This window comes from Zootoca vivipara, chromosome 3 (assembly GCF_963506605.1).
Source record: "Zootoca vivipara chromosome 3, rZooViv1.1, whole genome shotgun sequence".
Classification (NCBI taxonomy): Eukaryota; Metazoa; Chordata; class Lepidosauria; order Squamata; family Lacertidae; genus Zootoca; species Zootoca vivipara.
In genome coordinates, this window is record NC_083278.1 from 53,594,913 (window position 1) to 53,609,490 (window position 14,578).

Consider the following 14,578-nt stretch of genomic DNA (forward strand, 5'->3'; position numbering starts at 1 on the left):
AATTTACTCATTCCTGTGTTTGATTTGTACCTGCTCAAGATTATGTTTCTTATTTTTCTTCTACCAGTGATCTATCCACGTGTACTGTAACTTCAGCAAAGTGATGGCTTTTAAATTATTCTGTAATCCAAGCTATATTTATTTTAAGGTGCTATACATAGTTTTTCAGACATAACAGTCTCCCAAAGTGGGTTGAAAAATGCAACAGAATCAGTAAAGATTCCTAAGGCACAAGAAGATCATGGCAGACGAGCCAGAAAAACTCATCACTTAAAAACCAGAGATTCTGATAAGGCTGGGTGAATAATAATAATTTTGGATGAAATTTAAGATCATACGAATGCTAGTGGTTCACCAGCTCAAGCATTTCTGCTTGCCAGATGGAACAATATCTTCCCTCCTTCCCCTGCTCACTGTTCTGCGTATTCTCCCAGCCCTTGGGGAATTTATGTTAAACTTGCAAGAGTTGTTGCATTCTTTTTTAAAAAATTGATTTTTATTAAATATTTTATATTACAATCTAGAATTGTTGCATTCTAGAGCAACGGGTTAGTTGAATCTGGCCGAAAATGTTTTTACCTAACATGGAAAGCTCCAGGGATGTAGCACCATAACAGAAAGTGAAACTGGAACTCTACCTTCATGCTTGTGCATTGCAATGGATTATTGCACATTAATATCCTTTAAAAGACAATATTCTCCAGTGCAGAAGTAGGACATGTTGGACTACAACTCCCATCAGCCCCAACCATTGGCCCTGCTGTCTGGGCCAGTTGGAAACTGAAATTCAACAAAATCAAGAGGGCCACATGTTCCCAGCATCCCCATTCAGTGATTACCAGACAAAGGAGATCTGCCATGCACACATACACCTTTTCCATTTAAAAAGGCCTCCATTTCCTTCAGCGGAAGAAAAATGCTCCTCATATAAGCAAGCTTCCCACCCCCCTCCAGTCCAATGAGGTATGGCTGTGTTTTGGGCTGGACTGGTGCAAATGGGGCCAGGGTGGCAGATAGCAAATCTATATATACCGTATTGGCCTGAATATAAGCCTCACTTTTTTCCAAATTCACAACCATGAAAAGTTAAAGTGCAGCTTAAATTCACGAAAAATTGGCTTTTACGATATCACTGCTGAAACAGACATACAGTAAAATGGAACAGGTGTGAGCGCCTGTGGAATTTTAAGGGAGTGGCATATGTTCGGGTATTATCTTTTCTTCTCTCTCTCTCTCTCCCCCCCCCCCGAATTTTAAAGGTGTGTCTTGTATTTGGGTGCAGCTTATATTCAGGCCAATGCGGTACGTAGTACAAAAACGAATTAACTAAAATTTGTAAGTGAACGGCTGACTTATAAAATATGCATAAATAGGCTCTTAAGTAATATCTGTGCTCAGATATTCCAAAGGCCACAATAAATGGGGCACTGTTGTCTTCCGTGCATATCTTCATCTTTGAATATGAGAAAATACCAAAGCTGTATAAAAAGCCACAACATTTCCTTAGAACTGTAAGATGATGATGATGATTGATTTTATTATTATTTTGCAGAAAAGCTACTTCACCAAATGCAGATGTGGTACAATTTTTAGCTAAGAGCTTTAAAAGTATCCAAAATCACACTGGCAGAAATCAATGTGATTAATGGATCCTTCTACTGTGGAACAAAAACTACACATGGTTGTCACTAGATAGTTGCTATGGCTTCTTGAAGCCTCCTGGCAGCAATTTCCTAGCTTGGCAGGGAGGAAAAGTGACACAATAGAAGATAAAAGTGTTCCATCGACTGTTCACAGTCATTGCAAACATGTCCCTCTACATACGTCCTTGACGGTACGGTTTCATTTTTTAAAAGAAGAAGAAAACATTGTTAATGACAAATATATTTTGAAGTAGGTCACACAAGCAAATATATATATATATATATATATATATATATATATATATATATATATATATATATTGTTGATTAGTCGTTTAGTCGTGTCCGACTCTTCGTGACCCCATGGACCAGAGCACGCCAGGCACTCCTGTCTTCCACTGCCTCCTGCAGTTTGGTCAGACTCATGTTGGTGGTTGAGAACATTGTCCAACCATTTCATCCTCTGTCGTCACCTTCTCCTTGTGCCCTCAATCTTTCCCAACACCAGGGTCTTTTCCAGGGAGTATACTCTTCATATATATGTATATATACACACACTACACACACTTTATTTTCTTAGAAACATGTCAGAATATACATTTGTGATTATCACATCTTCAGTAACTGCATGAGTTGGCAGTGCCCCAAAGCTACAAAGACAGGAGTGAAGAGCAGGGAAAAGATTTCAAACCACTCTCAAGGCCTGGCTGTTCTGGATAGTGCTTTCCACGAATTTATGATGTAATAAACCAAGATTTAAGTGATTGCTAGATGCCTCAACTTTAATGATGCTTAACATTTAAATTTGGTTTAGAATTATGTGCAAAGGCTTTGAAATAAATAACTTTCATTATAACGCAATAGATTATTTAATTGATACATAGGGCAGCACTTCCAATCCTTAATCAGCCCAGCCTGTCTAGAAAGTTCCATGGCCGATGGTCTTCGAAGCTGCTGAACAATCCAGAAGAATCAGCAAGACAGAAAATTTGACCATAAGAGAAGCTTGAACCAAATACAGTACCAATAAGGGCTGTGGGAACTTCCTCTCTGGTGGTATTCGAGCAAACACTTGATGAGTCATTTCCTGGGGATGGCTTGGTGCTGGATTGTTTGCATCAAGTAGAGGCTGGGCAGGATAGCCTACAAAGAGTCCTTCAACTCTATGATTTCCCCTGTCTCTCTTCCAGCATAGGCCATCTGTCAGAGTGACCAAAGCGGTTTCAAAGCCAAACCCAGACATGAAATCTAACTGAAATGGAACTAGGCACTCCATCTCATCCAAATAATGGAGGCTCTATGGTAGGCATGAAGCCAGAGTTAGTTAGGTGTGTCTTTTTTCATTATTCCTATTAAGAAATAATTACTGTTGCTAACAATCAATTTTGGCTTGGCTTCACTGGTGAGAGAAAGGGAAGAAGCCATACCAAACTGTGAGGGACAGGGGATATCGGGAGGTCCCTCCCATCTTGAGCTCCAGCCCATCTCCGAGCACTGGGGAAAGCAGGGAGAGTTCCGACTCAAGTGGAGAAACAGGAAGTGGTGTCCGAGGCTCAGGCAAGGTAGCAGAGCCACTGCCCAAGGAGGGACAGGAAGGGGGGAGCAAGGGGGGAAGGCCAATCCCACCTACTCCGGAATTGCGCAAGAAACGTCGGGGGAAGAGGCTGGGTCTCCCCAAGCTTTTATGCTGGAGAAAAACGCGCCAACCTCCATTCGGAGGTTCTGAAGAAGACCGATAAGATGTGTTAATCTCTGTAAATAGCTTTTAGCACTGTAAATACACAGCACCAATAAAACAATAAAATGCGGAGCTGTGTGGAGTCGTTTCTCTGAAGTAGCCCACCCAGGCCACTGTGACAAACACTGCACGTTTCCAAGTTTCAAAACATAAGCACAGAAAAGCATTCAAGTTACGTTCACAACCCAGTGATTTGAAGACTGATGTAGATTATTGGGAGAATTAGTTGTCATTTTATGCCATTAGCTATTTACTTATAGCTTCATAAGCTTCCATTGTGATGTTTGTGTACCCTGAGGAAAACTGTAACAAAATCTCCACCCACCCACCATAAAGATCAAAACAACTTGATTCCACGGAGCTATGAGCCATGTTACAAGGACACAAGGAAACTGTATGCGTATGTTTATTGTACTTAAAAGGTTTGTAGTGATGTACATTGGTCTCCAATTCAAGCACTGACCAAGTTTGACAGTGTTGAACAGGAGGTTGGTCAGGACCTCCCAGTAAGATCTCTGAGATACTATTGCACTAGATTAGCCAGAGATTTTACAGTAACAACACACACTCTCTTGTGCCTCCTAGCAATTAATATTAAGAGACGTGCTTGTCTCTAACAGTGCAGGCATAACGTAGCCATTTTGGTTAGTAGCCATTGATAACTTACCCTCCACGAATTTGTCTAATCCTCTTTTAAAGCCATTCAAGTTGGTGCCTCCCATGAGAACAAAAATCATAATTTAACTAAGCACTGTGTGAAGAAGCCCCTTTGTCTGTATATTTATCTACGGCCATTAATATGCAAAATGAGCCATGCGTTTCATAGCTATTTGGGATTTGTGGGTCACACTTCAGAAATTATAGAGAAGGAAGAAATGGGAATCATAGTGTTCTGCTCTTTTTCCTGAAACAGAAAATTGGGAGGGTGGGAGGTGGGTAGGAATAGAGCTAGTTCAAAGGTTAGAAAGAAGAATCTCTCTCTCTCTGAAACATTCATGTTTTATTATCCAATGTGTCTATATGAGAAAGAGAGAGCCATGGTTCATTGGGTCATATACTGTACAATATTCCCTTTTAAAATATATTTGGCACTACATTTCAAGGCTTTTTCCCACCCTGGCAGAAATCACTCCTCAAACAATACAACCCTTTGTTAGGTAGGAGCTTAGTAACAATTGGATTGTGTAGAATAGGCTTTCAGGCTCCTTTTCATTGAATCCGCGTCCATCCATTCTCAACACTTTGGCACTGCCTTTAATGAGCCTGCCTGAACTGTAGTAACCCCTCTGGCAACTTGTAAGGAAGAGAAATTAGATGGATCGCTCTCCTCTGTGTGCTGGGGATGAGGCACTCAACTTTCATTACAGGATTCTCATTTATAGGTAGCAAATCTCACCCAAAAGTTCCAGCACTGTCTATGGGCGTATGCAGCTTCCATTTCCTAATGATGGAAGCTGGTTTGAGGCAAACAGGACCAAACAGAAATATTTCTCAAAAAGCGACAGGATACTGATGGGTCATCTGCACCCCTTCACAGGGCCGGCCCTACGGCAAGGCTGGGTGCCAGGCCGCCAGGGGGCGCCGTGCTGCTGAGCCTGTGGCAGCCGTGCAACACTGGGAAACGGGGCGTGGGGGCGCCGGAGGGATCATCGCACCAGGGCGCCAGATATGCTTAAGACGGCCCTGCCCCTTCAAACACTAGTGGTGGGTGACCACCAGACCTGGAGTAAATAGTAATGTGTACATAGTCTTTGTTTTCTCTGTTTGGAATCAGGGCTTTTTTCCCAGCCAGAACTCAGTTCTGACACCTCTCAAGTGGGCGCCATTGCCATTCTAAGAGAACGAGGGAGGCATTCATGGCGAGTTCTGGCACCTCTTTTTCTAGAAAAATAGCACTGATAGGAATATATGGTTTGTGCAAATGTTTCCATGATCCAAAGACATGCAAAAACAGGCTTTGGAAATATCTGAGTTAATTAATTTCTGCCATTTCTTGCTGCTTTCTGCTCCTATTCAGTAATCAGCAAAAGCTGGCAGAGTGGGGCAGCTGCCTCAATCAGCAAATTCTGAGGGGCAAAAAGAAGATGTATGTTATTCTGAGCTCTTTGAAGAAATACTGGAATAAGTAAAGCAAGTGAGTAGAACTGGCTATTATAGCTACGTTCTTAAAGCCAATGGCCAATATTATGCCAGTTCCTGTGCAAGCAATTTGTGGAATGGCACTACCAGCTAATTTCCTTCTGCGCTTGTTCTTTGGATCCAACCCACAGTGCTCTGCCGTTTGAAAAAGCAGTGTCTTCTGAGGGCTTCAGCAGCCAAGTCCCTAAAAACAACATATCACAGAAATGTTTCCCTCAGCTACCTTCATCTGTCTCCCACCTGAAGATCCAGCTTGTATATCACAAGGAGCAGAAAAAATTGTCGCCTTCTGTTACTACACGGCATCGTCACCAGCCTAACTGAAAGAGCTGGCAACTGTCTCTCTACTGAATGCAAGATTTCCTTTGCTTTCATGCTCGGCTGGTGCTTTGTTAGGCTGTGAATGCTTTTCCTTTAGCCGTCTTTTGTAAGGACAGATTTAGCTTCAGTGTGACAGTGTTGTAAACCGACTGCTGTGCCATGTGTGGACAAAACATGACCAGTTTGGCTGCAGCCAGTTATCGTGGATCTTCTCCATTACATCACCATCAGACGATGGCTTGGCCTAACAACGCAAAACAGACTTCAGCTTGTGAGAGGTGGGTTTTTTTGTTTTGTTTTTTAAGTTAAGAAGAAAGCCTGGCGGAAAAAACACTGGTTCCCCAGACTTCTTTTCTGGTGAGGGGAAGAATAGTTGAATATCGTCTGCATGGTAATAAAGAAAACCAAGTTGGAAACATCATATTCTAGATTTACACAAGAAGGCTTCAGAGTGGGGAACGAGACAGAGAAATGTTGGGAAGCAATGTCTTCACAATTCCCCAATATAATTTATTGGAAGAGAATCCAAGGAATAAATAAGGGATATTAGTTTCATTACTTTCTTAAACGTTTCTGTAGGAATACCATGAGCAAGCAACAGAAAATAAAAAGTGAGCAAAGGGATCATTTGTAAACTAGTTGGTGTTAACCAAATATACAAGTAACACTCGTTTCTAGTCCTGCTAGAGCTCCCAGTCAAATAAGGCTTTTGATGCCTTATCTCCACATAAATATGACATTTTTCTCCACATTTCCTGAGCAGTGGTAGGTTCTGCGTTCTTTGAGAGATCATGAGACTCTTACAGATTTTTGTTGTTTTGGTTTTTAATTTTTTATAATTTGTGTATTTAGGAATGAACAGGTTGTGAGGAGTAAGGGGAACGAAACACCCAATACAACACTCCTTTCTTAAGGGGTAGACAACACATTGCCCTCTAGACGTTGTGGACATCATCCCTCACCATTGGCCATGCTCACTGGACCTGATACGAGTTATCTGAATAATAATATCCTGTTCATCCTCCCAAAGGAGCCCAGTGGAATAAGTACAATCACTAGAATCCTACAAGCCCTGCATAAATCCAACACTCGTGCACTATTATTGCGACATACCTTTGGTTTTTTTCTTTAAATCCGATTCAGTTCTTCAATTAAACCATAGCAGTGATTTCCCATAGGTTTTTTTCTATCCATTCTTTAATAGGCATTTTGACGTGCTTTTGAACTGCTAGGTTGGCAGGAGCTGGGACCAAGCAATGGGAGCTCACCCTGTCACAGGGATTCGAACCACCGACCTTCTTGATCAGCAAGCCCTAGGCTCAGTGGTTTAACCACAGCACCACCTGGGTCACTAACATAGGTTTGTGCTAAGTCAGTCTGCTGTGACTGTGGTCAGTGGTGGATCTCAAATTTCAGCATTGCCTTGTACGACACAAAAATTCAGCGACCCTCTGCCTCTCGTCTTCCATTGTAAATCACAGTTTATAATATATATATATTTTAAAAGGAAACCACATACCCATATTTAATATAAAATCTACCCTTTGGCACTGAGAGACCACTCTCTGAGTATATAATATGGCAAGGCAAGCAACCTGGTAAAGAATCAGCTGAAGTTTCTGGACAGTGTTCAAGGGGCGTCTCACATAGTGCACATTGCAGTAGTCAACTCAAGCGAGGACTGTGGCAAACACCAGCTCTGAGGGAGTGTGGCTTTTCCTCATCCCAATCTAGAACAGCCAGTCCCATCTTCCATACATCAAACAGCCCACCCATCACCGCCACCCATTCGTTATAGTGTAGAGATAGATGTTCACAGCCAGTACCATTGCCCTTAGATAAACAGATGATGGAAAAAGCACTATCATCAGCACGCAGATGACACAGTCCCCGTGACCCCAATTTCACTCAGAGATTTCATATGGATTCTTGAAATTGCTGGGGAAGTTCTTGAAGAGCTGAGATATCTGCACATTTCACTTCTTGTAACTTTATTTCAGGTCAAACCTGATGTAATGACAGTTGATAGCAGGAACCATTTAAAAGCAGAAATGAGCAAGTGACCTCTAAAAGTACTCTGTGACACAAACAGAATGTCCTCTCTCTGTGCTGCTAATAGCTTATCGGAGGTCTAGTAACTGTTAACTGGCCTTTAATGGCAGACAGACAGACTCAACATGCAAGGGAAAGCTGTAGTAGCCGATAGAGAACATGTGCAATGGATCCAGCATTTAAAGCAGATAAGGCATGATCTGAGCAGTTAAATGAGCACCATCTGGTGGAAAGGCAAGATACAAATTTTACAAATATACAAGAGACTTATGCATCCCATTGATTCCAACAGATAACAGTCAAACATTTGCTTAACTCTTCAGTTAGGATCAATGGGATTTTCAAATTTACCTTGATTAGACCAAGCCCATAAGGACACTTTAGACTAGCAGTGCTTTTTTCCCCTTAAAAATGTTTAGGGGTGTTCTCATTTTCCTACTCATATTAAAATACTGCTCCTCAATGAGGCGAAACAAGATTCACAAAATATTTAGGGGTATGCGTACCCCCCAGAAAAACACACACTGCTTTAGAGTATGCGCCATTAAACGAGTTGGGACTTGCTTCTGAATGAGAGGTTTGCACTTGTCATGTATACATGATAAGGCCAATATGTAAAACGATTCCAGCTCCAAAACCTATTTTAACAGCTCTTTCCAGATGAGAAATCTTTGTGCAACTCTTTAGTGCCCTCCTCTGGTCCATTTTAGAAGTGCTACAATCTGGCCCATTTTAGAAGTGCTACATTCTGGTGAGGAATCTTATTTTTTCAGAGAGAAGCATCTACTCCCCTCAAAAGAAATATTGTGAGCTATGTGTTATGCAAAAAGTAGCCTTTCCTATACCCAAATATAAGCATATCAACTTTTCTACGATTAAAGTGTGGTGGCAGTGAGATTGCAGCACCAAAGTGGAGAACATTTATTTCAGTTATACACCAGTTCTTAAACTTTCCAGGGTGTCTTAGGTATATACTGTACTGTGAAATCCAAACTTTGGTCAGCTCCCGGCAGGGCCAGGGTAATATCAACAGTCCTGCCATTCACGTCAGCCAGGGTGGAGACAAAAGTGATTGGGCCAAGATTGGCCCATGTGATGGTAGTGGGGTCATGTGATGGTAGTGGGGTCTGCTTGGTCTGCATAAAGGCCAGATTTAGAACTTATATGGAAGAGGAAAGGAAGCCATGTGGTCCTGTTTGTTGTACTGTCTGGATACAAGTCCAAACCTTGGGCTCCAAGTGCTCAGTCAAGTATCAGATGTGTGAATCTTGAATGTTTTGGGCACTCGTGGCAATAGAAGTGAAGTTATTGTTCCTCAAGTTCTGTCATTTTATTCTCTCCAACCAACCTATCAAATAACACACATGCTTATTAATTTTTTAATTACACGAAGAAGGGTAATTAAATTACCATACTTATAATTGTATATTGTTTCAGATCACAGATCAACCCAGAACATGAATGATGTAATGATAGTTTCCTGGAAGGACATCCTAGACTAGGACTTAGGATAGGTGACATTTATAACTCTGATGTTAAGATAGAGAAATCTGATATCAGAAACTCAATCCTCCGCAATCCTGCCCCAACAAACATCAGAGCTCCAGGTCGGAGGAGATCAAAGGGGAATGATTTGGGAAGCAGTTTGGATCCAAGATTCCAAATCCTCCTGGTTTCCAGGTAGCTCTTTAGTTATACTCTTGTGCATGACTAAATCTCTCCCTCCCCATTCCTTCCCACTGATTTCAATGGGAGAGAGAAGTTTTTTAAAGCAGAAAAATGTATATAGAAATGTAGGGTATTCCCCTTTCTCTCACTTCTGCCTTACAAATTCAAGCCAAGTTGGATATGACAGTGGAATCATCTCCACATTCCCCCGCAACTTAGTCACTGTTATTGAACATGAAGTAATACAATTCCTACTTTTCAAAATATGGAAATATACTGATCAAGCTTTATTTTAAGAATACTTAATAAATTATACAGTTTGTGTTCCTGCAGTTTCCTTCATGAATAAGTTTCTAATTCACTACATTACAAACTTGACAGAGCCATCATAGCCATATGTTAAAACAATATATTCATATGTTTGCCAAACTACGGTCATTGTGCGTGCAGTGATAAGCACATGTGCTCAGCCGAAATAAATGGGACTAGTGTAAATGGCTGACTGTGCAGATTGCAGGCAACTGCTTAGGTTATTTAGCTATTAAAATAGTATTTCTTTAAAGGTAAAGGTAAAGGGACCCCTGACCATTAGGTCCAGTCGTGACTGACTCTGGGGTTGTGCGCTCATCTCGCATTATTGGCCGAGGGAGCCGGTGTATAGCTTCCAGGTCATGTGGCCAGCATGACAAAGCCGCTTCTGGCAAACCAGAGCAGCACATGGAAACGCCGTTTACCTTCCCGCTGTAGCGGTTCTTATTTATCTACTTGCATTTTGACGTGCTTTCGAACTGCTAGGTTGGCAGGAGCTGGGACCAAGCAACGGGAGCTCACCCCGTCACAGGGATTCGAACCGCCGACCTTCTGATCAGCAAGCTCTAGGCTCAGTGGTTTAACCACAGCACCACCTGGGTCCCTTTCTTTAGATAATAAATTATTGGAATATCTTTAAATATGATTCTATTATTGATGTATGATGAACTGCTGCATACTTTGAAATGAAGTATGTGTCATTAACCATTCACAAATTGTGTAAACTCCATAATTTGTGAACACATCAGATATTCATTGTAAAATAGATTTTTGCAAAATCATAATTTGTTTCAAGAATACTCAGTTCAAAGTGCCTAGCATTAAACCAAGGCCACATCCCGTAAAGAGTAGCACAGGGCCAAAGTTCAATTCTTTCTCTTCATGATCAAATCACAAATGCAAGTGATAGATTTTTAGTATAAACTGTAAATGTCTGTAAACCAAACACTTATGAGTCAAACAGTAATTAAGGCTCAAATCACTTTAGTGTACAGCAATGCAGAGTGAACACATTACAACCATCTTTTTTTGACACAACACAGTCTGGAATGTTTCCTTAAACTTCATTACAGGCCTCTAAGGAGGCTTGCATTACGTTGTGCATCTAAAGCCATCTGGTCGAATGAATTGCGATTTATCAGGTCTCTCACTTTTTCTCTAAGGTCATAAGATGCTTTGGCTATTCTCCTAGACTCGTCGATAGCTGCGTCCTTGTTCCTTAGAATCTGATTGCTTTTCTGAGCTTTCCTTCTTAAAGCTTCTTGCATTTCCCGTAGGTGACATTTTTCGTCATAATCAAGCTTCTGTTTGCGAAAATGGTGGTTCCGTTCTTTCATACAGTTCAGCTCTCTCACACGCTGCGATCTGTCTCGGATATTTTTGGACATGATTTCTCTGGCCTGCTGGATCTTCATCTCAGCTATCTGCAGCAACATCTCCTTGCGCCTCCTCTTCTCCTCTTCCGTCTCTTTGGCCCTTACCTTGGCTATCAAGCCCTGCTCTTCTTCCTTTAAAGTCCTCTCCTTCAGTTCCCTGTTCCTTTCTTCAAGCAGCTGCTCCAGGATTTCCTGGGACCTCTGAAGCTTTTGTTCAATACACAGCCTCTTGTACAGCTCATCGGCTTTGACCCGATCTTCCACCTGGTCCTTAGCGTTCATGTGCTTGGCCTGCTTGTAGTCATTCATATCTATTTTCCTCCTCTTCCTTTCCAAATCCTTTATCAGCTTCTTCTCCAGGGCCTGCAGCATCCTTTCCTTGTACAAAGCGGAGTTCTGCTCTTTGGTACGCCTATCACTTAACCTTTTGTCCCAGAGCTGCTTTTCCTGGCACCGTTTCCGATACTCTGCTTGAAGCCGAGCACTCTCCAGCTTCTCCCTCCGCCTGCACTCCTGCTCTTTGGCCAGCTTCTTCCACTTCTTGTCACGAAGCATCACGTCCCTCTCCCTGGCTGCCAACAGCTGCTGCTCCTCTAGCCTGAGCTTGGCTTTCCGTTGATCGCGGTCCCTCTGCCACTGGTCCAGGCTGTCAACCAACTGGTACTGCCTTTCCTTCTCTGCCCTGGCTTTGTGCTGCTTCTCCTTCCTCCTCATCTTATCCCAGGCGTCGGAAACCTGAAGCTGACGGTCCTTCATCTCTTCCTCCTCCTGGTGCCTGGCGAGCATGAGGGCCGCGATCTTCTTGTCCCTTTCGGGGATCAGGTCCTCGTACCTTTTGTCTGTCAGGTCCTGCAAGCTGACCTGCGGGTCTCCCTTGCGGGGCTTGCGGCGGGGCTTGCGGCCTAGGAGGTGCTGGTGCAGGTGGGCGCTGGGGTCGCGGGGCAGGTAGGGCTGAGGCTCCTCGTCGTCACACGGCCTTGCCAAACAGTGTATGAGGTCTGCCAGGCTGTGGCTGCTGTCGCAGGGCTCCTGCCAGTCCCTCCTGGGGAGCTCCTTCTTCTCCAGGCGAGGGGAGGCCTTGCTGTCGAACTGGGCGAAGGAGAAGGAAGAGGGGCAGATGGAGGGAGGCTTGCTGGCGTCGGTGGGGAGATCCGTGCCGTACTCCAAGGGCCGAGGCACCGGGCTGGCCCACTGGTCGTCGCGGAGCAGCTCTTCCACGCGGGTGCACCTGCCCACCGGGGAGCGCGCGGGGAGATCGGGGTGCCCGGGGAATTCCCCGCCGTAGAGCGTGGTGCACGAGGTGGTGCACGGCGTGGCGCAGCCTTCCCCCGCTGGCGCTAGGTGCTGCTGCTGCCAGGCTGACAGGCGCAGAGGGGACGCGCAAGAGGCGGACGCGGCGGGCCGTTTGCCGCGCGGCGCCGTCGAGCAGCCCTTGCCCTTGCGCGGTGGCGCCGGGGGCAGCAGCAGGCCTCCCTCGTCGCGGTACGCTTGCGCCAGGAGGTGTCGCCGCAGGCCGCCCTCGCCGCCCGCCGCCTCGGGCTCCGAGCTGTAGGCGTCCGGGAAGGGCCGCGGCGGGGAGAGGCGGCCGGGGCTGCTGCGTCGCCGCGCCATCCTGCGCGGGGTCTCGGCGCCCGACAAGCTGCAGCACGAGGTGGCGGCCGCCTTCTTGCGGCCCTTGCTGGTGCTGGCCGCGCCTCGGTCGCTCGGGGAGACGCGCCACCCGGGCTCCGCCCCGAGGTACTGGCCCGACCCGCGCCGCGGCCGACGCCGCTGCTGGTTCCGCCTCATGGCCGATGTGGCCTCGGGCCCTGGCGCACGCCGCCCCCGCCTGCGCAGCAGCACAGTCGGAGTCCGCGCGCGTCACAATGCCCGGCCTAGGAGGGCCTGCGCCGCAGCTGCCTCGGCCCGCCGGGGCCCTCCGCGCAGCACCGCCCGCCGGCACCATCCTCGGCCGCTCGGGGACCCTGGCGTTGGCTTGTCGCGGTCGCCCCCATCGCCACCTCCTCCTCTTCAGACGCGCGCTTGTTTTCGCTGAAACCAATGGGGTGAATGAAGTCATTCAGCCCCAAGTTTGCATTCAACCCAGTGTTTCATTAGAGGCCGTCCGTTCGCTCCTACTGGGCGCCAAACCCGTGAAGGGGACCTCGGCTAGCCCTGCTGCCCCTAGGTGCCCATGCACGTGTTGGCCAGGCCCCCAGAAGCGCTCTCTCTCTCTCAGGCCTGCCCCTGTGACTCCCTGAATGGGGACAGGGCACCAGGGGTCAAGGAGGGTAAGCCCTAGTGGCCACATTGCTGTCACATCCACACCTCCCAGGGGGACGCGGGTGGCGCCTTATTGAATTGCAGTGGGTTTTAATGCTGTGGGCTTGCTGATCAGAAGGCTGGCAGTTCAAATCTCCGCGATGGGGTGAGCTCCCGTTGCTCGGTCCCAGCTCCTGCCAACCTAGCAGTTCGAAAGCACGTCAAAGTGCAAGTAGATAAATTGGTACCGCTACAGCGGGAAGGTAAATGGTGTTTCCGTGCACTGCTCTGGTTCGCCAGAAGCGGCTTTGTCATGCTGGCCACATGACCTGGAAGCTGTATGCCGGCTCCCTCGGCTAATAACGTGAGATGAGCGCCGCAACCCCAGAGTTGGTCACGACTGGACCGAATGGTCAGGGGTCTCTTTACCTTTAAGAATCCCAGGAGCTACACTTCCCAGGATTTTTCAGGGGAAACCATCTGCCTTCAGGCAGATGTTGTCTGACACATTATACCGTAATATAGCTTCTTAACATTTTGTAGGCAAGAGTGCAAAAACTCATAGTACTGTACAGTAAAGCAGTTTGGATAATCTGGGATGCTATCCTGAGTAAACCCAAGTGGTATTAGAGGGAGACTTAAATTTTGTACAGCGACTTAATGGGATACATAATGCTATGCTAAATATAGCTATAATGCTAAATATATGAATTTTTCAGTGACCTACATCTCGGTTAATACCATATTCCTATGTAAGTTCTATTAAGTGCAAGGTGCCTTCTAAGTAAGTGTGCACTGGATTGCAGCCAGGATTATTGAAGTCACAGGATTACAGTGTTTTAGGTTGCAATCCTCATGAGAGTAAGCCTTATTGAATGCAGTGGGTTTTAACACTCAGACATAGCAAGTGTGCATTTTTAAATACTGTTGGCAGCCTTTTGCAGACAAAAGATCAGGTGTGGTGTAGTAGTGGATAAAGTCTTGGACTTGGATCAGGAAGGAAAATCTGGGTACTGTATATGGCAACCCATGTCGGCAACCCAAAAGCTCCTCTCTTTTTTTTATGCTCAACAGCTTTGGGCAAATCTTTA

The 14,578-nt window shown here is 45.3% G+C and overlaps 1 protein-coding gene across 1 annotated transcript; it reads right to left on the minus strand.

Annotated features, from left to right (window-relative positions):
- Positions 1–9,141: 9,141 nt before the first annotated feature.
- Positions 9,142–12,872, minus strand: CCDC185 (coiled-coil domain containing 185). Its single transcript, XM_035110701.2, has one exon. The coding sequence runs from the start codon at positions 12,855–12,857 to the stop codon at positions 10,938–10,940; it is 1,920 nt and encodes a 639-aa protein (XP_034966592.2). The 5' UTR covers positions 12,858–12,872; the 3' UTR covers positions 9,142–10,937.
- Between the last annotated feature and the right edge of the window lie 1,706 nt (positions 12,873–14,578).